This window comes from Podarcis bocagei, assembly GCF_964188305.1.
Source record: "Podarcis bocagei genome assembly, chromosome: 5".
Classification (NCBI taxonomy): domain Eukaryota; kingdom Metazoa; phylum Chordata; class Lepidosauria; order Squamata; family Lacertidae; genus Podarcis; species Podarcis bocagei.
In genome coordinates this window covers 8,613,942-8,638,467 of record NC_138129.1, presented here as the reverse complement: position 1 = coordinate 8,638,467, position 24,526 = coordinate 8,613,942, and the positions used below count along the sequence as shown (strand labels likewise).

The following is a 24,526-nucleotide window of genomic DNA, read 5'->3' as shown; positions in this document are numbered from 1 at the left end:
TGCCAGAGTCCAACATCTTCTCACTCCTGTGAGCAATCTTTTCCCTAGTGCAGTTTTTGTTAGCCTGGTGACCTCTCAATGTTTTGGACTACGACTCCCATGAGCACCAGCTGGCACAGCTGGAGGGTGCCGGGTTGATGACGGTGATGTGTTGGCAGTTCTCAAGTTCCTATTTATACCCACAAGGTGGCACGACGAGTCTTACGACAGCCAACAACAGCTACAAGGGCACCGAGGTGGGGGGAAGCACATCTGTGTACTGACATTGCACAGCGCAGAGCAGATCAACACGTTCTGCCAGCCTGTGTAGACACAATCATACTCGTCTCCTGCTCACTTCATCATAAGAACACAACAGCATTCAAAGTGTGCGTCGTCACCTTTAAAACCCGGAACATCAAGACTCAGTTATTGCAATGCACGCACCCAAGAATGGCAGAAGAAGCCAAGAGATGTGTTTTTCAACAGCCTGGAGACGGCCAAATTAGGCAGCACCTCATCCCACTCGCATGAGCGCATGGCTGGCTTGCCACAAGGAATAGCCCCCGTGTGGCTGAAATTTCAGAGGAGACACTTTTGTGCAGAATTTATCGTGCTCTTCTATTCCCAGGATTATGGGAGGTGCATTCTGGTCCAGGGGCTTGGGATTATCTTAAATGCCCCCTCTACACTTCCCAGGATTCCTTGGGAAGGAAACCACAACCGCAATGCCCTTTTCCTCAACACAGTTTAAGAGAAATGCTTTGGTTTCTGCCCCTTGAGATTCATCCTCTCTCTCCTTTGCTCTGAAAACACATCGTTAATTACTGCAGATATTGATTCCTACAGCTCATCTGTGACTTGAAAGCCTTGCGGGCACATAAAAGGATGGCTTGGTTATCCTTTCATATTTTTAGTATAAAAACTGTTAAAAATTACGCCGGGAGGGGGTTTAATTTTCTGATTCGCTTGAGCGTTAATTACAAAAGGATGGCCAAATGAAGCTAACAGATCAGAGCTAGGCTCTTGTGTAAGATAGAAAGTGGGTTGTTGTTGTTTAGTCGTTTAGTTGTGCCCGACTCTTCGTGACCCCATGGACCAGAGCACGCCAGGCACTTCTGTCCTCCACTGCCTCCTGCAGTTTGGTCAAACTCATGTTCGTAGCTTCGAGAACACTGTCCAACCATCTCATCCTCTGTTGTCCCCTTCTCCTTGTGCCCTCAATCTTTCCCAACATCAGGGTCTTTTCCAGGGAGTCTTCTCTTCTCATGAGGTGGCCAAAGTATTAGCCTCAGCTTCAGGATCTGTCCTTCCAGTGAGCACTCAGGACTGATTTCCTTAAGAATGGATAGGTTTGATCTTCTTATAGTCAGAATGGAATTTTGGCGAATATCTCTGTTAGAATTCCTGCTCCATGATTGCAGTCATAGGATAGTTGTCTGTCACATGATGGTGTATGTTTTGACTCCAGAGTGGGAAGTGACGGAGACAGGATGTTTGTGTTCCTGTGTTCTGTGAAGTGGGACTATTGTTCTTTGTTCTTTCTCTTTGCTATCTGATGCTAGAGAGAGAGGGAGCCATGTTGCAGTGCTCTGTGTGTGTTTATATGTAAATAAAGTAGCCAAAATGCTGAGTTGCTGAGGTCTGTCACGCACATGATGCGCAAACTCTGCGGATCCCTAAGTGTGCCGGTGTCGGTTGGCATTGGTAGCTGTGATGTTCGGGCTGAAGAAAACTTATGAAGCTCCCGAACAATCGACCAGGAGGGAGGGAACATGCCAGTCGGGCATGTGTCTATGCCAGGGTCCTACTCGAGTGTAGGCTGAACTCCTGACAATCTCATCTAAACCATTGCTTGATGCAAGATCTGCAATTATAAGATGCAGCCACAGCATCTCGGACAGAGAGCTAGTCAGCCTCTGTTTCAATGCCTCCAACCTGAAGTGATTGCTGGGTGACGCAGAAACGCCACACCATCTTCACCACTGCATACCAGCAGAACCAATTTTGGGTTCCCGTCAGCGCACTGGTTTGCACCATGGCGACTCCCTTCGGGTAAGCAAGTGGCCCACTTTCCAGGAGACTAACACAGCAGTTCTGCCCCCACCCAAGGACCTACTTCTGTGTCCATCAAACATCCCGATCCCAAGGCAGTCTGTCCTCCTACCATCAGAAAGTTCCTCTTCATGTTTGACCCAAATCTGCTTCTGTTAACACTTCCCCCTGCCCCGCTCTTTTCCCTCTAACCCGGTGTTTCTCAACCTTGGGTCTCCAGCTGTTTTCGGACTACAATTCCCATCATCCATGATCACTGGCCTCGGTAAGCTAAGGATGATGGGAGTTGTAGTCCAAAAACAGCTGGAGACCCAAGGGAGGAAAACACTGCTCTAACCAAACATGGTGCCCACAGGGTCCCCATCCATCCATCCTTCCCCCCGGCCTTCCAATATTAGGCTGGAAAGAACAAGGGCCTTTTTTTTTCACCTGGAACTCACCAGAACTCAGTTCCAGCACCTCTTTTTTCTAGAAAAATAGCACTGGAAAGAGCAACTGTATTGCAGCCAAAAGAACTGGTGTGTGTGTGGGAAAGAGGGGGAGAGGGAGAGACCTGCAGACCCGTAAAGGTCACAGTCCTTTGTTTTAACCTATAGCTCAGCTACTAGCATGCTAAAATTGATTGATTGATTGATTGATTGACTGATTACAGTGGTACCTAGGGTTAAGTACCGTATTTTTTGCTCTATAAGACTCACTTTTTCCTTCCTAAAAGGGGGAAATGTGTGTGCGCCTTATGGAGCGAATGCAGGCTGCGCAGCTATCACTGAAGCCAGAACAGCAAGAGGGATTGCTGCTTTCGCTACGCAGCAATCCCTCTTGCTGTTCTGGCTTCTGAGATTCCGAATAGTGTAATGCTTAGAGAACCGCGCTAGAACCTGTGAGAAACCAGGGTTCAAATCCCCACTCGGCCATTAAGCTCAGTGGGTGACCTTGGGCCAGACACTGCCTCTCAGACTAGCTAACCCACAGAGCTCCTTGGAAACAAAAGTGAGATGCAAATTATTATTTTTCATAAAAAAATAATTTTGTAAGTTGTGTGCCCTTGTTTCTCCATTTGATCCTTTTACGCGGTTTTGAATGCTTTGAGTTGTTTTATGAATTGCAACTGGCCCTTATCTTTATTATAGTTTAGTAAAAAAAAATTGTTAAGTGCAAACTGCTTATTATTTCCTGGAATTTAATTTTACCGTTTACTGCTATATTCTAATGGATTGTTGAAGATTGCTTTATTTGATACAAGTTGTCTATTTTAAAGTTAGGTTTTTATTACGACTTTTTGTATTGGATCAGATTGCTCTTAAGCGTGTGATCGTTGCTGTCTGTATTGTTTCTTCAGCTTGTAAATCGCCTTGTTTCTGGTAATATAGGAAGGTGGTGTACAAATTAAGTGAAATGAAATAAATAATAAATTATTTGGGGCAGCCTAAAATTGCTGTAGTAAGACACGCTTTTAAAAATTCCTTTTTAAAATGGTATTTTTAGCCTTCAAATTATTAGTTTGCTGTCATTACCACTGCTATTTATGTTACGCTCTCATCACACAAAACACATTCGCCTGATCATATAAAAGTTAAACAGGCTTTTAAGCATCTTATTTCCAACATATTTTAAGACCCAGGTGGCAATTTTTCCTGCAGGAGATGCTTGGCAAGTTGCCTAGCAACTGTACATGATCCCCCTCCCTCTCAAAACATCCCTCATGTAAATATTTTTGGGCCTTGTTGGTCAAACCCAGCTGTAAAATTAGGGCATCAGCTGCTACTACAGCCTGAGGCCAATGTAGCAAAATACACAAAAAAACAACAGGGTACCTCCAGGTACCCTTCGGGGTTTGGGGTGGGTGCCTGTGTCTCTCATTCTGATGTTCAATTTTTTTTGGGGGGGGGACCTGGATGGAATTGCAGAACCTTGAATTGGAAGGGACCCCAAGAATCATTGAGTCCAACCACCTGCAATGCAGAAAATACGCAGGAGTCCCAGATGGGGATCGAACCCGCAACCTTGGCGTTATCAACACCATGGTCTAGCCACAGATGTACCCCTTGGCCTCTCGTAGCCAACCATGGCTCTAGCTAGCCATGTTGTTTAAGAGCCGTTGCGCACCGAATGCTTTTAGTGACGCTTTTGCTGTGAGCTTTCAGGAGAGGTGTAAAGATGAAACGAACCAGAAAGGACCATTTGCAACACAGTGGACGCTCGGGTTGCGAACGTGATCCATGCGGGATGTATGTTCGCAACCCGCAACGGCGCGTCTGTGCATGCACGGTTTGCGATTCTGTGCTTCTGCACATGCGCAAAGCACAATTTAGTGTTTTTGCGCATGCGCGACCGCTGAAACTCGGAAGCTCCGGTACTTCCGGGTTTCGGCGGGTGAGTAACCCGAAAAAACACAACCTGAAGTGGCTGTAACCCGAGGTATAACTGTAATATTGTTGTTGTTTAGTCGTGTCCGACTCTTCGTGACCCCCTGGACCAGAGCACGCCAGGCACTCCTGTCTTCCACTGCCTCCCGCAGTTTGGTCACTCATGTTTGTAGCTTCGAGAACACTGTCCAACCATCTCATCCTCTGTCATCCCCTTCTCCTTGTGCCCTCCATCTTTCCCAACATCAGGGTCTTTTCCAGGGAGTAATATTATAGTTATGTATTAAAACATGGGTAGGCAAACTAAGGTCCGGGGGCCAGATCCGGCCCAATCGCCTTCTCAATCCAGCCCACAGACAGTCCAGGAATCAGCGTGTTTTTACATGAGTAGAACATGTCCTTTTATTTAAAATGCATCTCTGGGATATTTGTGGGGCCTGCCTGGTGTTTTTACATGAGTAGAATGTGTGTTTTTATTTAAAACGCATCTCTGGGTTATTTGTGGGGCATAGGAATTCGTTCATTTTTTTAAAAAAAATACAGTCCGGTCCCCCTCAAGGTCTGAGGGACGGTGGACCACCCCACCCCCACTGAAAAAGTTTGCTGACCCCTGTATTAGAATCTTAGCAGTAGAGCTGGAAGGGGCCTAACCCCCTGCAATACAAGAGTCTTCCTGACCAGCGTGGAATTCGAACCCACGACCCCAAGTCTCACGCTCTACCAACTGCTCTTAATAATACTGCCAGCACGAAGAGGCGAAAACGACTCACGGGCAGACTGGCCCAACGGCACAAACGACACCCCCACGTTTTCGCTGTGGATGTTGTATACCAGTTTTATTGGTAAAATTTGAACACAAAGCCTCACGGACGCCGGGATATGCTTTTCCTTTTAAAGAATTTCCACTGGACTTTAATGGTGAGCATCCAGTCGTTGACATACAGACTCTTACAAGCGGATGTGCACGCATGCCCCTCGGGGAGAAGGTGGCGGCATCCCGGCTGCGGGGATGGTTTCTGCGCGAGGCACTGGGCACCTACGATTCATTTGCCAGCCTTCTGGGCCTTCTGGGCCGATTTGGTGACCTTGCCGGCCCCGCCGCTCTTCTTCTCCACGTTCTTGATGACGCCCACAGCCACGGTCTGCCGCATGTCGCGCACGGCAAAGCGCCCTGCATGGGGCACACGAAGGGTTAAGAGTGAGAGGCTGGGCGGAGGACGAGGGCACTTCCTGCTAATGCCACAGAGCCTACGGCACTCTACTGCCCTCTAGTGGCAAAAAGCGGCAGTGCAGATCTCGTTATTATTACTATTATTGTTGTTGCTGCCGCCGTTATATATTTATTTACCCCGTAGCAGAGTCTCAAGGTGGGTGTACAGATAAAAATAAGAACAGCTAAAAACATAGGGGGTAAACAATGGTTAAAAAAAGATTAAGCATTGATAGAATCAAAACTATCGAAAAGGGAAATAGAAAGAAAATAAGGATAAAATGCTAAAAAGTTTTCTTGAAATGTATGTAATATTGAGCAGCAAATAAGCGTGGGTAGTGAGACATCAGGACAGTGAGGTGGGAATTCAACTTTTAAATTTGTATGAAATTTGAATTCATTTGATGTTAAATTTGCTAAAAAATGGAAAGCCATAAAAATTGGCAAAAATGTAAGAATCAAAACGATCTATCTATTTAAATACATTAAAACCATGCCAATCATAGAATCGCGGAGTGGTTATCTTTTGAAGTTATATTTTGCCCAGTGTAGGGCTTGAACCCTCGACCCTGCGATTAAGTATCTCATGCTCTAACCAACTGAGCTATCTCTGTATTTTGTATATTTGTATTTTGATGTTTTGAATGTTTGCTCTAAGCCTGCCTTTCTCAACCAGTGGGTCCCCAGATGTTGTCGAACTACAACTCCCATCACCCCTAGCTAGCAAGTCCAGAGCTCAGGGATGATGGGAGTTGTAGTCCGACAACATCTGGGGACCCACAGGTTGAGAACCGCTGCTTCTGGGACCAGCTCATTGTGGAAAAGTGGCAGCTAAGTAAACTCCATCCATCCATCATAGCTCTGATACAGAGAGAATGCAAGTGGCAGAACACATAAGCAGAGAGCAGAAAGCATAGCTCCCTCTTTAGGTCTAATAGCCTGGCTAAAATATATGCCTTCTTCAATGGAGTGGGTGAGTCAATTCTGCTCAAAAGGTGTCTGCAGTATCCATTGGAGAATTCCAAGTTTTCTTCCCAAAAAAGGGAACTTGCTGTGATTAAGAAAAAGAAACACCTTTCCCAAATTGCCCTAAGCTGCTCTTTAAAGCCTCCCACCTTCAGAGATTAAAAAGGCAGCATGGATACACTTCCAAAGGACTTTCGAACAACCCAATGCTGCGCTTTGAAGCCCCAATAATCGGGGCTTCTAAGCGCAGCATTGCCCAACGTCACAGTGCCATTAGGTGATTGGCAGGTGGGCGAGCCATTCAGCCATCAAATCTGCCCCACTAGAGGTAGGGCAATTAAGATATGGGCCATAGAAGGTTCCCTCCCGCTCCTAGGTCTATCTTACATCAGAGTTTCTGGGCATCTAGCCGTTTAGCTTGAAATAGCCCCCCGTCACCCAACTTGGTAGGCATCTGAGGGAAAGATGAAGTTCTCACCCAGGGGTGGGTACTGGGAGAAGCTCTCCACACACATGGGCTTCCCCGGGATCATCTCCACAATCGCGGCGTCCCCCGATTTCAAGGATTTCGGGTTGTCCTCCAGCTTCTTGCCGGAACGCCGGTCAATCTTCTCCTTCAGCTCGGCGAATTTGCAAGCGATGTGGGCAGTGTGGCAGTCAATGACGGGGGAATATCCAGCGCTGATCTGGCCGGGGTGGTTCAAGATGATCACCTAAGCCGTGCAACAGAAGGAGAGAAGGACTCAGGCCGGAACAAATTCGGGAAGGGCATGGGATGACCACGGCAACTTTCTGGCTTTCCTAGCTGGGCAACGCTGCTCCCTTGTGGAAGGCTGCTGAAAAGGCAGCCGCTTCTAGCTACTGCATTCTGGAAAATGGGCTCCTGCAGACTGGCAGTATTTTGCAGGAGGGATTCAAGTACACTTTCAGAAACTAAAGGTGCATCTATATTCCCGTTTATTCCATGATTTCTGAGAGGGCCCCCCCCCTGGAAAAACAGCAGTTTACTTCTGAATCGGAACAAATGCCAGTCTGCAGGAAACCCAGTTGCTGTTTGTTCCAGTTCATTAGCAAACAGCAGGTTTTCTGGACAAAAGCGGTGGGTCAAAAAAAACCCCTTGAACCTGTGACTTGAAATCACAAGACAAACAAAAGTGTGGATGGGAGAAGCCGTACTTTTGCACAATTAAAGCGGATGACATCGCTCTGTCACCCTACTGGGAAAAATCCACCCTGAAAGAGAAATGAACTTCTTGCTGTTAGGAAAGTGACAGGGAGATGCACTTGAACAAACGACTGGAAAACATAAAAATACCCTGAAATACTCTCCTGTTTGGCTAATACAAGAAACTAGGGCAGGAGTAATCAGCGTGGTGCTTTCCAAAAGTTGCTGAACTACAACTCCCATCATTCTTGAGCACTGGGCATGCTAGCTAAGGCTAATGGAACAGGCAGTCCACAACAGCGGGAAGGCACTGGCCTTCCTCTCCACTTGGAGGGTCTTACCTTTGCATTATCACTTTCCTTTTAGTCTGAATCTGGCTTTCAAGTGATTAAAATGGCTAAGCCAAATAAATCTAAATAGCTACGTGCCTTGCAAAACATTCCACAAAGGGGCATATTGAAGGGAGAATTTACTTTTCCGTGGCATAGGTTATAAATTTAATGAGCAACAGCCTGGCATTCTTTGTGAGGAGGAAAACTGGCCTTTAACAAGGGTGCTCCGCGACCCTTCCATCAAAAGTCACTGAATGAGAGACTACTGATTCGTCGTCAGTCCTACAGACTAATCAGGAGACAAATTAAAACCTAGCCCCGGAGCTAAACAACTACAGTGGTACCTCTGGTTGCGAACGGGATCAGTTCCGGAGGCCCGTTTGCAACATGAAAAGAGCACAACCCGCAGCGGCACGTCTGCGCACATGCGGGTTGCGATTCGTCGCTTCTGCGCATGGCGTCATTTTGCGCTTCTACGCATGCGGTGAAACCCAGAAGTAACCCTTTCCGGTACTTCCAGGTCGCCGCGGGACGTAACCTGAAAGAACGTAACATGAAGCGGACGTAACATGAGGTATGACTGTACGTCTTAGGCTTTCACTGGGCTTCACTCCTAGCCCAGCTAAGTGGGTGTAGGATTGCGCCTTTAGCAGTTTAACCACACCAAGCAAACGATTAAAAGCTGGCGTCCCGCAACGCGACTTCTGCAGAGTAAAATCTCAGGGCTCTTGGTTAATGCTGCGTCTTCCTCAAGCGTCACCAGCAGGACAGAAGTCTGCATCACGCAAATGGCCGCAGAAGCTGTGATACGACGGCAAAGGCTTTCAAAATGGCTGCCGCCTCGCTTTCTGCTGACCTGAGAAGTGAACTGGGCCGCCTCCTGAGGCGGGTCGGATTTGCTGTCGCCGCAGACGTTGCCGCGGCGGATGTCCTTGACGGATACGTTCTTGACGTTGAAGCCAACGTTGTCCCCTGGCAGCGCCTCGCTCAGGGCCTCGTGGTGCATCTCAACCGACTTCACCTCTGTGGTGATGTTGACGGGAGCGAAAGTGACCACCATGCCGGGTCTCAGGATCCCCGTCTCCACACGGCCCACGGGGACGGTCCCGATTCCTGCGGAGGGGAAAAGAGGGCAGCGGGAAACATGCAATGAAACGCAATCCTCGAAATGCAATCCTCAGCAGCCAAGCCACTCTGGGTGGCTTCCAACAGAACACTAAAATACAATAACCTATTAAACATTAAAAGCTTCCCTCAACAAACTGCCTTCAGATGTCTTCTAAAAGTCTGGTAGTTGTTTTCCTCTTTGACATCTGGTGAGAGGGTGTTCCACAGGGCGGGCACCACTACCAAGAAGGCCCTCTGCCTGGTTCCCTATAACTTGGCATCTTGCAGCGAGGGAACCGCCAGAAGGCCCTCAGCACTGGACCTCAGTGTCTGGGCAGAACAATGGGGGTGGAGACGCTCCTTCAGATATACTGGACCGAGGCCGTTTAGGGCTTTAAAGGTCAGCACCAACACTTTGAATTGTGCTCGGAAACGTACTGGGAGCCAGTGTAGGTCTTTCAAGACTGATGTTATGTGGTCTCAGAGGCCACTCCCAGTCACCAGTCCAGCTGCCACATTCTAGATTAGTTTCCGGGTCACCTTCAAAGGTAGCCCCACGTAGAGCGCATTGCAGTAGTCCAAGCGAGAGATAACTATGACGCCACTTCACATCGCTATGGCTTCCCCCCAAGAGATTCTGGGAGCTGTCGTTTGTTCCGGGTGCCGAGAGTTCTCAGGAAACCCCCTGGCGCCCTCACAAAGCTACGGTTATGAGGGTGCTCTGAAAACTGTAGTTCTGAAAGGGGAGCAGGGCGTCTCCTAACAACTGTCAACATCCTCAACATACTACCGTTCCCAGAATCCTTTGGGGAAAGTGGTGACTGTTGAAAGTGTTATCATAGCAGTTTAAATGAATGGTGTGGACATGGCTGAAGAGGAACTGCAAGAGTTTAGCACTGGATATGAGGAGGAATTAAAAAACCTATTAATGAGGGTGAAAGAGGAGAGTGCAAAATATGGTCTGAAGCTCAACATCAAAAAAGCGAAGATCATGGCCACTGGGCCCATCACCTCCTGGCAAATAGAAGGGGAAGAAATGGAGGCAGTGAGAGATTTACTTTCTTGGGCTCCATGATCACTGCAGATGGTGACAGCAGTCACGAAATAAAAAGACGCCTGCTTCTTGGGAGAAAGGCAATGGCAACCTAGACAGCATCTTAAAAAGCAGAGACATCACCTTGCCAACAAAGGTCCGTATAGTTAAAGCTATGGTTTCCCCAGTAGTGATGTATGGAAGTGAGAGCTGGACCATAAAGAAGGCTGACCGCCAAAGAATTGATGCTTTTGAATTGTAGTGCTGGAGGAGACTCTTGAGAGTCCCATGGACTGCAAGAAGATCAAATCTATCCATTCTGAAGGAAATCAGCCCTGAGTGCTCACTGGAAGGACAGATCCTGAAGCTGAGGCTCCAATACTTTGGCCACCTCATGAGAAGAGAAGACTCCCTGGAAAAGACCCTGATGTTGGGAAAGATGGAGGCACAAGGAGAAGGGGACGACAGAGGACGAGATGATTGGACAGTGTTCTCGAAGCGACCAGCATGAGTTTGATCAAACTGCGGGAGGCAGTGGAAGACAGGAGTGCCTGGTGTGCTTTCGTCCATGGGGTCACAAAGAGTCAGACATGACTAAACGGCTAAACAACAACAACAGCACTGGATATAACATCGGACAACTTAAAAACACACACCTATTGGGAAAGCATAGGAAACTGCAGGCCCGGAGACAATTCTGTCAATTTCAGCTGCATATAACTGCAGCCCCTTTCATGGAAAGCGTGGAGATGTTTTATATTCTGGTCTGTATTTTGGTGATTTCACGGTTGTTAAAGAACCGTTCCACCTGCTGCCGCAGTTTAATGCTGCAAACTGCTTTTTTGAATGGCTGTTTTTAAATTTTGTCTTTTTTATGTTGTAGTTTATGTTATAAGCCACTTTGGGGGAGGGGAGAGAATATATGGTATACCTTCCTAAGGTGGGCTACAACCAACCAATCAATGCACTCCAGCGTTAAATGACATTTAATACAGCAGTAAAATGGGTGTACTCTGCACCCTAAAAATAATTTAAGCCGCACATAAATGTCTTAAATAAATTAAAAAGAATCGAACACCGCAGCAACTCTACCAATGCTAGGAGGTTTTGCAAGCGACAGGTTTTTCAAAGAGGCTGCAATATTATTATTTGTGAAATGTATCTTGAAGTGTGAAATCATCTGAAGGAGCTTGTGAGTGACCTTTGGCAAATGAACTTAGAAATGCAAAGCGTTGAGACAAGGACAACAGAGACTTTTAAAAAGACTGGGAACCGTTTATGATGTATCTACAGAAATATTGTAAAGAAGTGGACTCACTAGCAGGGTTTGAGTAAACACAATTAAGAAATCAAGTATCAAGATGTAATAACTAGAAAATAACGAAGTGCAAGATGTAATTGGAAAAAAATATGAGATAAAAAAATAGGAACATCAGAAGATTTAAGTTAAAGATTACAAAATTAAGGTAGAATAATAATAAAAAAGCAGGAAAAGTAAACATTTAAAGAACCAGAAGAGGAGGTTGAGGGAAGTTGGGGGGGGGAGAGAGAGAGAGATTGGGATTTATATTTCTTTGTGATAATGGTGACTGTGTTGAATATAAAATTGTAAAACTTAATAAAATATATATATATAAAAAGAAATGAGAAGTGTTGGACAGTAGAATAGAGAAGTGTCTTTTTCATGTCTCTCGTTTCCCATCTTTTAGCATGTTCATCGCTGCCATTTCAAACCTGCTTCCGCAATTATGAGGATGAGAAACTGACTTCTTGCCAAAACCGAACGGTCAGGGCAGCTTCAGGCGACAGGCGCAATTGCTACATACCTTACCATCTACAATGCACACAGGTAAATGCCGGTGTCGGCAATCAAATCCTCTTCTCTTCCTGTCGCTTAAGACTACAAAAGCGGATTAATGCCTGGAAATCCGCCTAGCTGAGCGAGGGCACCTGTCTACCTGCCAGGAAAGCCCTGGACTCACCTCCGATCTTGTAGACATCTTGAAGGGGCAGGCGCAGAGGCTTATCTGTGGGGCGGGTGGGGGGCAGGATGGTATCCAGAGCTTCCAGCAGCGACACTCCACTGGCGTTCCCTTCCTTGCGCTCCACTTTCCAGCCTTTGAACCAAGGCATCTGGAAAACAAAATGGCGGGAGTGTGGATCCTGTGGGCTGTGAGGAAGGAACTGTTGGCACATGAGAACACCTTCGCCCAGCCGTATGAATCTCTCCCTCATCACAAGGGCAGGAACTGAAGGATACAATCCTTCCTTTGCTTCCCAGAGCAATTTGAGATTATTTTATTTTTATTTATTTACACACACACAAACACACACACATTCCCCAGCCCATCTGGCTGGGTTTCACCAGCCACTCTGGGCACCTCCCAAAAGAATGTGAATAAATATTAATAAAAAAGCAATAAAACATTAAACATTAAAAACTTCCCAAAGCAGTTAAATAAACCTTGTGGATGGAGGAGTGTTAACATATATAAAATTGTACATATGGTTGATTTGAATATGTTATTTTTATGTATACTCAATGTATACACAGCGCGGGTGGCGCTGTAGGTAAAACCTCAGCGCCTTGGGCTTGCCGATTGCATGGTCGGCGGTTCGAATCCCCACGGCGGGGTGAGCTCCCGTCTTTCGGTCCCAGCTCCTGCCCACCTAGCAGTTCGAAAGCACCCCTAAGTGCAAGTAGAGAAATAGGTACCGCTTTATAGCGGGAAGGTAAACGGCGTTTCCGTGTGCTGCGCTGGCTCGCCAGAGCAGCTTCGTCACGCTGGCCACGTGACCCGGAAGTGTCTCCGGACAGCGCTGGCTCCCGGCCTATAGAGTGAGATGAGCGCACAACCCTAGAGTCAGACACGACTGGCCCGTACGGGCAGGGGTACCTTTACCTTTATACTCAATGTATCAGCCGCCTGGGGGATTTCACTGTTTGTGTTTTGGTTGTTGGTAAAAAATAAAAAATAAAAACTTCCCTAAACAGGACTGCCTTCAGATGTCTTCTAAAAGTCAGGTAGTGGTATATTTCCTTGACATCTGATGGGAGGGTGTTCCACAGGGCAGGCGCCACCACCGAGAAGGCCCTGTGCCTGGTTCCCTGTAACCTCACTTCTCGCAGGGAGGGAACCACCAGAAGGCCCTCGGAGCTGGACCTCAGTGTCTGGGATGGACAATGAGGGTGGAGACGCGCCTTCAGGTTTTATCAGAGATTAGCAGTCTGCCTCCATCTGTAGATAAGTTGGGGGGGCGGTTTCCAAGAAGGGGGTGTATCACCCATAACACCAGGCCAGGAGTGTGAACCCTAGCAGTTCACTCCAAAATCAGCTTCTCCAATAATCTCAGGTCAATTGTGCTTGCTAATGTCAGTTTCCCAAAGGCAAGTCTCCCATTCCCCAGACTCAGGCCACAAATGCCCAGTCAAACTTCGTTGGCTCAGTAGGTAAAGTACGAAACTCTTATTAATCTCAGGGCCATGGGTTCAAGCCTCGCCTTGGGCAAAAGATTTCTGCATTGCACGGGGTTGGGCTAGATGACCCCTGTGGTCCCGCGGGATCACATTCATCCAGCGCTTTACCAACTGCACTGGCTCCCGGTGGAGTACAGGGTCAGGTTTAAGGTGCTGGCTTTGACCCCTTGTAATCTCCCACGTTTCTGGTATATAATTTAGAATTAAATTCAATTCCCCTGAATAGCAATTTCTTTTTATTACTCTTGCTATATATATCTTCACCTCGCACCAAAATGGTCTTATCATCCGGCAGTTAATCATCATATGTATTAAGTTCGCATTTTTACTTCCACATCTCCAGCAGTTGTCTGCATTTGTTATTTTCCTCTCGTAAAGTTTTGCTGGAGTCCAGTGGACTCTGAATATTATTTTCTGCTGAATGCAGCTGTTATGGACAGACCAGTCTTCAAGAAAGGTAAAGGTAAAAGAACCCTGACAGTTACGTCCAGTGGCAAACGACTCTGGGGTCGCGGCGCTCATCTCGCTTTACTGGCCGAGGGAGCCGGCATACAGCTTCCGAGTCATGTGGCCAGCATGACTAAGCCACTTCTGGCGAACCAGAGCAGCGCACGGAAATGCCATTTACCTTCCCGCTGGAGCGGTATCTATTTATCTACTTGCACTTTGACGTGCTTTCGAACTGCTAGGTTGGCAGGAGCAGGGACCGAGCAATGGGAGCTCACCCCATCGCAGGGATTCGAACCGCCGAACTTCGCTCAGTGGTTTAACCCACAGCACCACCCGCATCCCTGGAGGTTCCGTTTACCTACCCTGAAATTTAAATGTACATCGTTTTATCAAATCTCCTAACCAATTTAGCAATTGCAAGTGTGAGAGAGAGAGAGTAGTTAGCAGCCACCCACTCAGTGATTTTCTACATCTTTAAAGGTGACTTCATTTTGAAACTTCTGTGGACATCCCCTCCCGCATTTTCCTAGCCACCAATACTGTCTGTCTTGCATCCAAGCCATGTCCTGTATTCCCTGAAGGAGGTCACGAAGCATTAGCCCAGCTGTGCAGGACCGTCAAGAGGATTCACAGAAACTAATCTCCGCCAACACACCAATGCTGACTTGCTGAATTTCAAGGTGGTCACATGACAGGCTCAGAGGGGTCACCTGACTAGCTTCTGCATTAAGGAAGAAGCCCCAGCCCAGCCAGGAGAAGGGAAGCCTCTGCTTAAAGACCTCCAAAGGAGGAGACTCCACCACACTCCTTGGCAGCAAATTCCACTGTCAAACAGCTCTTACTGTCAGTAAGTTCTTCCTAATGTTTAGGTGGAATCTTCTTTCTTGTAGTTTGGATCCATTGCTCCGTGTCCGCTTCTCTGGAGCAGCAGAAAACAACCTTTCTCCCTCCTCTATGTGACATCCTTTTATATATTTGAACATGGCTATCATATCACCCCTTAACCTCCTCTTCTCCAGGCTAAACATGCCCAGCTCCCTTAGCCGTTCCTCATAAGGCATCATTTCCAGGCCTTTGAGCTTATCCCTGCGGTCCTAAGGGCTAAGAGGTTGCATTTCCGAAAGGAGATGTACTCAAGCCACTGGATTTTACATCTAACGCCAAATTCTCCATTTGTTCATGGGACTGCAGAATCGCAGGAAACATACCCTCTTCGACCAGTGATGGCCAAACTTGGCCCTCCAGCTGTTTTGGGGACTACAATTCCCATCAGCCCTGACCACTGGTCCTGTTAGCTGGGGATGGTGGGAGTTGTAGTCCAAAAACAGCTGGAGGGCCATGTCTGGCCATCACTGCTCTTAGACCAATTCTACAGCCTGCTTTTGAAGTGAGGGGAACGCTCTCAGATGCAACACAAAACACCCCGAGGAACAGATTTTCATTGACAATGCAAGGAATCATCCTTATTTGCTTCTGCGGACTAAGCCTAATGACCACTGCGAGCTGGCAAGGCCCTGGTTCAAATCTCTTTTGAACTCATTAAGCAGCAAGACACTAACTTCTTTAATCTCAGCCCTGCCTCTAGTCTGTATTAATGCACCTGTTATAGCGGTCTGACTTACAAGGTTGTTGTTGAAAGCGGCTGAGATGATGTATGTGAACTGCTTTGAGCACACAGGAAAAGTTCTATAGAGCACTAAGCATAATAATCTCTTACAGAAATTTAACCAAGCAATTCTCTATTTATTTGCTCTTACAACCTACCTTTCCTCAAAAGAGTTGAACATAGACGACATGCGCCGCTGCCGCCCCCAATTTTTACCCTCAACACCCCTGGAAGTTTAGTTAGGCTGAGATACCGTGGGTGGCCCAAGGTCAGCCAGTAAACTTCATGGCTGGCTAAGGATTTGAACCCAGATCTGCCCAGTCCTAGGCCACAGTCACACCATACATACATAATTTTGTTTGTATGCCGCCTTTCCAGAGTTCAAACCACGCTCAAGGCAGCTTACAACACAAAAAAAAACCACATAAACACAACGTAACGAAAGCAGCCATAGGCAATAAATAAAACATCAAAAAAATGCACAAAGGAACTGAAAAATTTACATGTAAATCGTAAGATCTAAAACAAAGATACAAAAAGTTAGTATCGATAACAACAACAACCCCATCAACAAAAATCCCTAAACGATACCCCAGAACCAAACATTTACAGCGTCATTCTATTCTAAAGTCCTGGCTTGCTCCCCAAAGAATTATGGGGAATGTAGTTTGTCCAGGGTGATGAGTGATGTAAGCAGACACCTATTCCCCTTTTCCCACAAAGGCTCTCTAGCTAGTTAGCGCAATTATCTGAAAGACATCCTCCTTCCTTTTAAAGACGCGTGAAATATACTCGGAGTCGAGAGTGGATTTCATGCTCTTTATTCAGCTCATAGTGGTGAGGAGGAATGGAAGTTCTCCCATAATGTCTGCTTTATATACATTATTTACACAATGGGCCCCATGTGATTGGCTAATTCCAGAATTCTCCTGTAGGCCAATCAGGTTGCGGATTCACTTCCACCTGGAGCTGGATTGGGTGGCTCCTGTGGACCAATCAGACTGCTGCATTCTGGGTCCTATTGTTCTAGGACCAATCAGACTGCTGCATTTTGGATCCTATTCAACTCAGTACATAACAATGCGTGTGAAAATCAGTGAAGGGGAAACTCTTGGTACTGCCACTGCCTTCTGATGTTTTTGGGGAGGTGACAGTCCAGCAGAGGTCACACTCTCAGGACCGCAATCCCCCAAGGACCACCTCTCCCCATATGAACCAACCCAGACCCCGATATTATCATCTGAGGCCCTTCTTCATGTGCCCCCTCCACAAGAGGTCTGAAGGGTGGCAACACAAGAACAGGGCCTCATCTGTGGTGGCTCCCCGTATCTGGAATGCTCTCCCCAAGGAGGCTCGCCTGGCGCCTTCATTACATATCTTTAGGCACCAGGTGAAAACTTCCCTCTCTAGGCCTTAGGCCTTTAACTATCTGTGTGGCCTTTTAGAAATACGCAGGATGCTTTCAATGTATTCGTTTTTCCTCTCGGTTTCATGTAACTATTTGGGGGGGGGCGGGTTGACTGTTTGGTTATGCACTTTAGGCCCCACCCTATTCTCCTGAATGTGATCTGTTTTGACTTGACATATTTTTAAGTTGCTGGGACCCTCACAGAAAAGGGCAAGTAAAAAAATGTAATTATTAAATTTCGGCAAGCCCAGACACTCACAAACGTTGGAGGAACTGAAAACTGTGAGAAGCTGTGGAGTTACAAACTGATGCAGAGAATAAAATAGCTTACTAGGGAAATGCTGAAGTCGCCCTTTGGGGTGCCTCAGGGTCAATTTTTTATGGTAGCCCAAATCTCAGTTGTACGGGTGTATGTATATATCTCAATTTTAACTCATGAGCTATTGCTGCTATCTGCTCCAATTGTATACAGTGGTACCTCAGGTTACAGACACTTCAGGTTACAGACTCTGCTAATCCAGAAATAGTGCTTCAGGTTAAGAACTTTGATTCAGGATAAGAACAGAAATCGTGCTCTGGCGGCGCGGTGGCAGCAGGAGGCCCCATTAGCTAAAGTGGTGCTTCAGGCTAAGAACAGTTTCAGGTTAAGAATGGACCTCCGAAACGAATTAAGTACTTAACCCGAGGTACCACTGTATTTTGTCTTTATGAACGCTGTTTTTATTGTGTTATGTGAGCTGGTCTTTGACTGCAATAAATGATCTAGCATCTAGCAAACTGATGCAGGAACAAGAGCAGGACAGACTGATCACTCTGTTGGCCAGACAAAGCCCCAGTTCATACTTTTCAAAATCCCCCCACCCCCAAAAAATGTGGAACATCTCATCACTATATCCACATGATGCCCCAGTCCTCCAGAAGACCTTCACATGCCTGTTCTTTCCCTCAAAAGGGAGGAAAGGAATTCCTTCCCAGGAATTGGACATCGATGCGGATGCCGCAGCACAATACAGTGGTACCTCGGTTTTCGAGCGTCTCGGAAGCCAAACATCTCAGAACCCCAAATACTTCCGTTTTTGAACGCACCGCAGAAGTCAAACAGTTTCTGCTGCATCCCCCCCCCCCCCATTTTCTCCATTGACTTTGTAAACCACCCTCTGCGCCTCAGTTGTCAAAGGTTTTGGAAGTCGGATGGTCTTCCGGAACGGATTGCGTTCAACAACTGAGGTACCCCATGCAACTGCAGTGATGGGTCAACATTATCTATCTATCCATTTTGGTTTCTCTCAAATTCCCACTCTGATTTTGAGCTCCCCACATTTCTGCATGGCTGTCAACATTTTTAAGGGAAATTCCCTTATTCAGAATAGGATTCCTTGCAAGAAATGGGAAAAGTTGACAGCTACGCATTTCTGCATCCTCGCAAAATATCTGTCAGGTTTTTGTGAGCATTCCTCCTCCTAACATAGGTGGTTCTGCTGCATCTAAAAGTTCTGGGAACCAGATTGTAGGGATTCTCAGCTTTCAACCACAAGCCCAGCAATGCCCCACTAGACACAGATTTGAAACAACGTACTGCTGCCCTGTCTCGCTTGACCTCCATATTTAGGAAGTATAAATTCCAAAATGACGTCACCCTGTTTTCCCCAAACCTATTTTCAATTAGATTGTTCAGTGTCATCTCTCCAGCACTGGCAGCTGCCGACATTCAGCTGTCTGGGCTTTGGGTACGCTGATCAAAATAATTGGCTAAAAAAGCTTTTAACAGGCAGTGGCAAACGATTACTTGTTTGGTTTGCAGAGTGCTACATGACCGGCGCTGGGCCTGCCCTCACAATAACTCTGAACTCAGCCACCATTATTCCCATTTTACAGACATTGCAACTGAGGCCGAGGGGAGCAGCCGGACAGCAGCTTCTTCCGCTCCCAGATACAACCCAGAATAAAGGCTGTGTGGTCATCAGAATAATCATCTTTCACATCATAGTATTTAAGTAGCTATTTAAGCCTCCTTTAGTGGAGAAAGGGGCTCTCTCTGATGCTCGGATTAATGCACTAGTTTTACTGGTATGCAAACTGCTCTGGGAACCTTTTCCAGCTGAATAGCAAGCTTTTTCGGCTGTGGCTCCGATCTGGTGGAACGCTCTGTCACAAGAGACTAGGGCCCTGCGGGACTTGACATCTTTCTGCAGGGCCTGCAAGACAGAGCTGTTCCACCAGGCCTTTGGCCAAGGAACAGCCTGACCCCCTCCTTTGGCAATCCTCACAGAGCCCAATGGTTGCCCTTAATCTGATTTGAACTGATTTTAGAATGAAATGATTTTAGAATGTTGTATCATTTTACCGTTGTCAGCCGCTTTGAGCCCGGCTTCGGCTGGGGAGGGCGGGATATAAATAAAATTTGATTTATTTATTTATTATTATTATTATTAATGCTTTGAATCAATAAACAAAAAACTTAAGTAGTAGTAGTACAGGCCAGGCCAGAAACCCTTTATCTTGTTAAAAACTAGGCCTTAGGTAAAGGTAAAGGGACCCCTGACCATTAGGTCCAGTCGTGGCTGACTCTGGGGTTGCGGCGCTCATCTCGCTTTATTGGCCGAGGGAGCCGGCGTACAGCTTCCGGGTCATGTGGCCAGCATGACTAAGCCGCTTCTGGTGAACCAGAGCAGCACACGGAAACGCCATTTACCTTCCCGCTACCTATTTATCTACTTGCACTTGAAAGTACTTTTGAACTGCTAGGTTCGCAGGAGCAGGGGCTGAACAATGGGAGCTCACCTCGTCGCGGGGATTCGAACCGCCAGCCTTCTGATTGGCAAGTCCTAGGCTTTGTGGTTTAACCCACAGCGCCACCCGCATCCTTATTCATCCCAAAAAGAAATTATACAGCTCACAACTCCAGCACTGACGGCAAGTGGTGCCCCAATGTAACGTATTCCAAACTTCTTAGCCTCAGGGAACCCTATGTGCATTGATTGGTCCAATAAAGAGCAATTGAAAGATGGCGGCAGATTCTCAAGGATTACAGGACATCCTTGATTCACGCTCATATTGAGTAACGACTAGGTTTTCTGGGTTTGGTTGTCACCCTGCATAAACGGAGGGCTCATCCACTTTCACTGGGCCCATATTTTGATTGTACTGTGGACAAATTAATTCCCACGAGCCCAAGAGTTCTGTGGCTCTGCTTTGCAAAAATCCGATCTTACCCACTCGATTGAAACTCAGCTATGCAAAATCTGCCTTTCAATCTTTTCCGGGCAATTGTTGAGATCCGATTCAGCCAGGAATGTCAGGTTTTCGCAAGGCACAGCCCCGCAGACTGGACAGTCTCTCCACATAGCCTCGGAGTTTTAAATTCACCAGGCGCATTTTGCACCTGGCTATCGGCCACTTGCGACCAAGTGAGGATGCCCAGGGGCCAGGATGACATCTGACATCTCCAGCATCTGGAGGTGAATGCCTGGGGGTCCCTGGATGTTGATTCGTTTCACAGAAACACATCCTGTAGAATTCTACCTGTTATGTTTTATCTGCCCAAGGAGAATGAATTTCAGGAACCAAAAAGTTGTATTGAAAAACAAGACTTTAGATCTGGCCCAAAAATGGCAACTAGGCGGTTTCGTTTTGGCGACTGTAACCCTGGTTTAAGGAGCCATTTGGCACCTACTGCAGCTTATATATATCAGAAACTCAGAGATATATATAAGCTACAGTAGGTGCCAAATGTCTCCTTAAACCAGGGTTACAGTCGCCAAAACGAAACACCTAGTTTACTCTGGTTTACTCTGAGTGAAACTTAATTGGCTACCACCCTCAGAAAGAAACCTTTCGATGTCAGCAGGTAGTGTCAACCATTGGCTCCCAGTACGTTTCCAAGCACAATGCAAAGTGTTGGTGCTGACCTTTAAAGCCCTAAATGGCCTCGGTCCAGTATACCTGAAGGAGCGTCTCCACCCCCATCGTTCAGCCCGGAAACTGAGATTCAGAACCAAGGGCCTTCTGGCAGTTCCATCATTGCAAGAAGCAAAGCTACAGGGAAACAGGCAGAGGGCCTTCTCGGTAGTGGCGCCCGCCCTGTGGAACGCCCTCCCGTCAGATGTCAAAGAGATAAAAAAACTACCTGACATTTAGAAGACACCTGAAGTTTTTAACGTGTGACATTTTAATGTATTTTTAATCTTTGTTGGAAGCTGCCCAGAGTGGCTGGGGAGACCCAGCCAGATGGGTGGGGTACAAATAAATTATTATTATTATTATTATTATTATTATTATTATTATTATTATTATTATTATTATTATACTAGCAAGCCATCCTGTAGAATTCTATCCGCAATATTTTATCTGCCCAAGGAGAACAAATTTCAGGAAGCAGAAAGTCGTGTTGAAAATACAACTTTCATATATATATGAATATACGCAAAAGAGAAATGGGCCCCAAAAATGATTTTTAAAGATGAACAAGGGAGATACTTGGCAGTGGAGATACAAGTACAAGGAGAAAAACTTTTGATTGTTGGAATCTATGCACCAAATGAAGGCAAATCTGACTTCTTCAAGAGACTTCATGAAACTCTGATGGACTATTTGGATTACAATATGATAATTATGGGAGACATGAACGGTGTGGTCTCTACTAACATGGACAAGGCACAAAGACTAACAGTTACTAAGGAAGGGAGACTTCCTAAGACCTTTTTTGAAATGACGGAAAACATGGACTTGATTGATATATGGAGAACAAGGAACCCTCTGGAGAGAGAGGGAACCTTTTTCTCCCAAGCAATGATGACCTGGACCAGAATTGACCAAATTTGGATTACTAGTGGTATGGCTCCAAAGATTAAGAAGGTAGAAATCTGCCCAAAAACTTGCTCCGACCATAACGCTGTGAAGATGGAGATGAAACTTACAACAACTGGTCAATTTAGATGGAGAATGAATGACACCCTCTTTCGAGATAAGGAGAGCCTTATGAAGGCCCAAAAAACTTTAAAGGACTATTTTGAAATAAATTTGAGGGCTGATGTGGAAAAAAGAGTGATCTGGGACGCAAGCAAAGCTGTGATGCGAGGTTTTTTGATTCAACAAAACTCAATAAAGAGGAAAAAGCAAAATGAGAAAAAAGAAAAGATTTTGGAAAAGATAAAGGAAGGAGAGAAAAAATTAAGAGTAAAACCAAAGTCCCAGGAGATTTTAAGAGAGATTAAGTTATATCAAACACAATACATGGAATTGATGAACCAAGAGATTGAATGGAAGATAAAGCAAATGAAACAAAAGACATTCGAATCGGCAAATAAATGTGGTAAACTTTTGGCATGGCAACTGAAGAAAAGGCAGAAACTAAATACAGTTACAAGCCTAGAAGTGGATGGAAAGAGTATATCTAAACCTAATGAAATTAGAAATTGCTTCTTGAGTTATTTTAAAAAACTTTACACTCAAGGCCCGCAAAATGAAGAAGATATAGATAAATTCCTTGATAAATATGGACTACAAAAAATCTCTCATCAAAGTAAGATGGATCTGAACCAGAGAATAACAGAACAAGAGATAGAGGCTGCCATTCAGAATATGCAACTGGGCAAATCTCCAGGACCAGATGGACTGACTTCTAGATACTACAAATCGCTGAAGGAATGGTTGATTCAACCATTAAAAGAAGTCTGTAATGAGATTCTAGAGGGGAAGAAGGCACCTGAATCGTGGAAAGAAGCATTTATTTCACTCATACCAAAGACAGAGACTGAAAAGACTCAACTGAAGAACTACCGCCCAATATCACTACTTAATGTGGATTACAAAATTTTTGCAGACATTCTGGCAAAAAGATTTAAAAAAGTGCTGATGGAGAAGATTCATAAGGACCAAGCAGGCTTTCTCCCAAAAAGACACCTAGCAGACAATGTAAGGAATATAATAGATATTTTGGAAAAGCTAGAGGTGAATATAAACACTAAAGCAGTATTGATTTTTGTGGACGCGGAGAAAGCCTTTGACAATATTTCTTGGAGCTTTATGATAAAGAATCTTCATGGGATGGGGGTAGGCCAAGGTTTTGAGAATGGTATGGCGGCAATATACTCTGAACAAAAAGCTAAGTTGATTGTAAATAATGTAATAACTGAGGAACTTAAGATAGAAAAAGGAACACGACAGGGGTGCCCAATTTCCCCACTGCTTTTTATTTCAGTTCTGGAGGTGTTGCTGAATATGATTAGGAATGACCAGCAGGTTAAAGGAGTGCAGGTCGGAGCTAAACATTACAAGTTAAGAGCATTTGCAGATGACCTAGTATTGACTTTGCAAGAGCCAAACACTAGTACGAAAAAGGTGCTAGAAATAATCCAACAGTTTGGCCAGGTAGCCGGATTTAAGTTGAATAAACAAAAAACTAAAGTTTTAGGAAAAAATCTAACAGATACGGAAAAGGAGAAATTCCAAGAGGAGACAGGGCTGACGGTGGTCAAGAAGGTGAAATACCTAGGGGTTTATCTGACATCTAAAAATGTGAATCTGTATAAGGATAATTATGAAAAATGTTGGTCAGAAATCAAAAAAGATCTAGAAATATGGTCAAATCTGAAATTGTCAATGTTAGGCCGAATTGCAGTGATTAAAATGAATGTATTGCCTAGAATGTTATTCTTGTTTCAGACCTTGCAGATTCTTGACAAGATGGAATGTTTTAAGAGGTGGCAGAAAGATATCTCGAAATTTGTCTGGCAGGGCAAAAAGCCCAGAATCAAATTTAAAATATTGACAGATGCTAAAGAAAGAGGGGGTTTTGCCCTGCCGGACTTAAAATTGTACTATGAGGCAGCAGCGTTTTGCTGGCTGAAAGAATGGATGCTCCTCGAGAACACAGACATTTTGGATCTGGAAGGTTTTAATAATGCTTTCGGTTGGCATGCATATCTATGGTATGATAAAATCAAGCTGCATAGTGCCTTTAAAAATCACATTGTTAGAAAAGCATTGTTTAATGTTTGGATAAGATATAAAGATCTGTTGGAAAACAAAACCCCTAGATGGGTGTCACCAGTGGAGGCTAAGGCAGTGAAGAAACTCAATATGGAGGTCGGATGGCCGAAGTATTGGGAAATCTTGGAACAGGAGGGAGATAAATGGAAATTACAAAGTTATGAGAAAATGAAGCATAAAATACAATATTGGCTCCAATATCATCAAATAATGGAGTGTTTTAAACAGGACAGGAAAATTGGCTTTCAGGTGGAAAAATCAAAACTAGAGACTGAACTGTTAGAACCCAATACTAAGAATTTATCAAGAATGTATAACTTGCTGCTGAAATGGAATACACAGGACGAAACAGTTAAATCGGTTATGATTAAGTGGGCACAG

General features: G+C 45.5%; 1 protein-coding gene across 1 annotated transcript in view; it reads right to left on the bottom strand.

The window, feature by feature from the left end:
- Nucleotides 1-5,208: 5,208 nt before the first annotated feature.
- Nucleotides 5,209-24,526, bottom strand: part of EEF1A2 (eukaryotic translation elongation factor 1 alpha 2) — a 39,752-nt gene continuing 20,434 nt past the window's right edge. Inside the window, exons 5-8 of the mRNA XM_081196437.1 lie at nt 12,196-12,346; nt 8,930-9,186; nt 7,055-7,289; nt 5,209-5,571 (exon numbers count right to left, since the gene is read on the bottom strand). Of these exons, the coding sequence (XP_081052563.1) occupies nt 5,444-5,571; nt 7,055-7,289; nt 8,930-9,186; nt 12,196-12,346 (771 nt within the window). The 3' untranslated portion in view covers nt 5,209-5,443. The remainder of the gene's footprint in view (nt 5,572-7,054; nt 7,290-8,929; nt 9,187-12,195; nt 12,347-24,526) is intronic.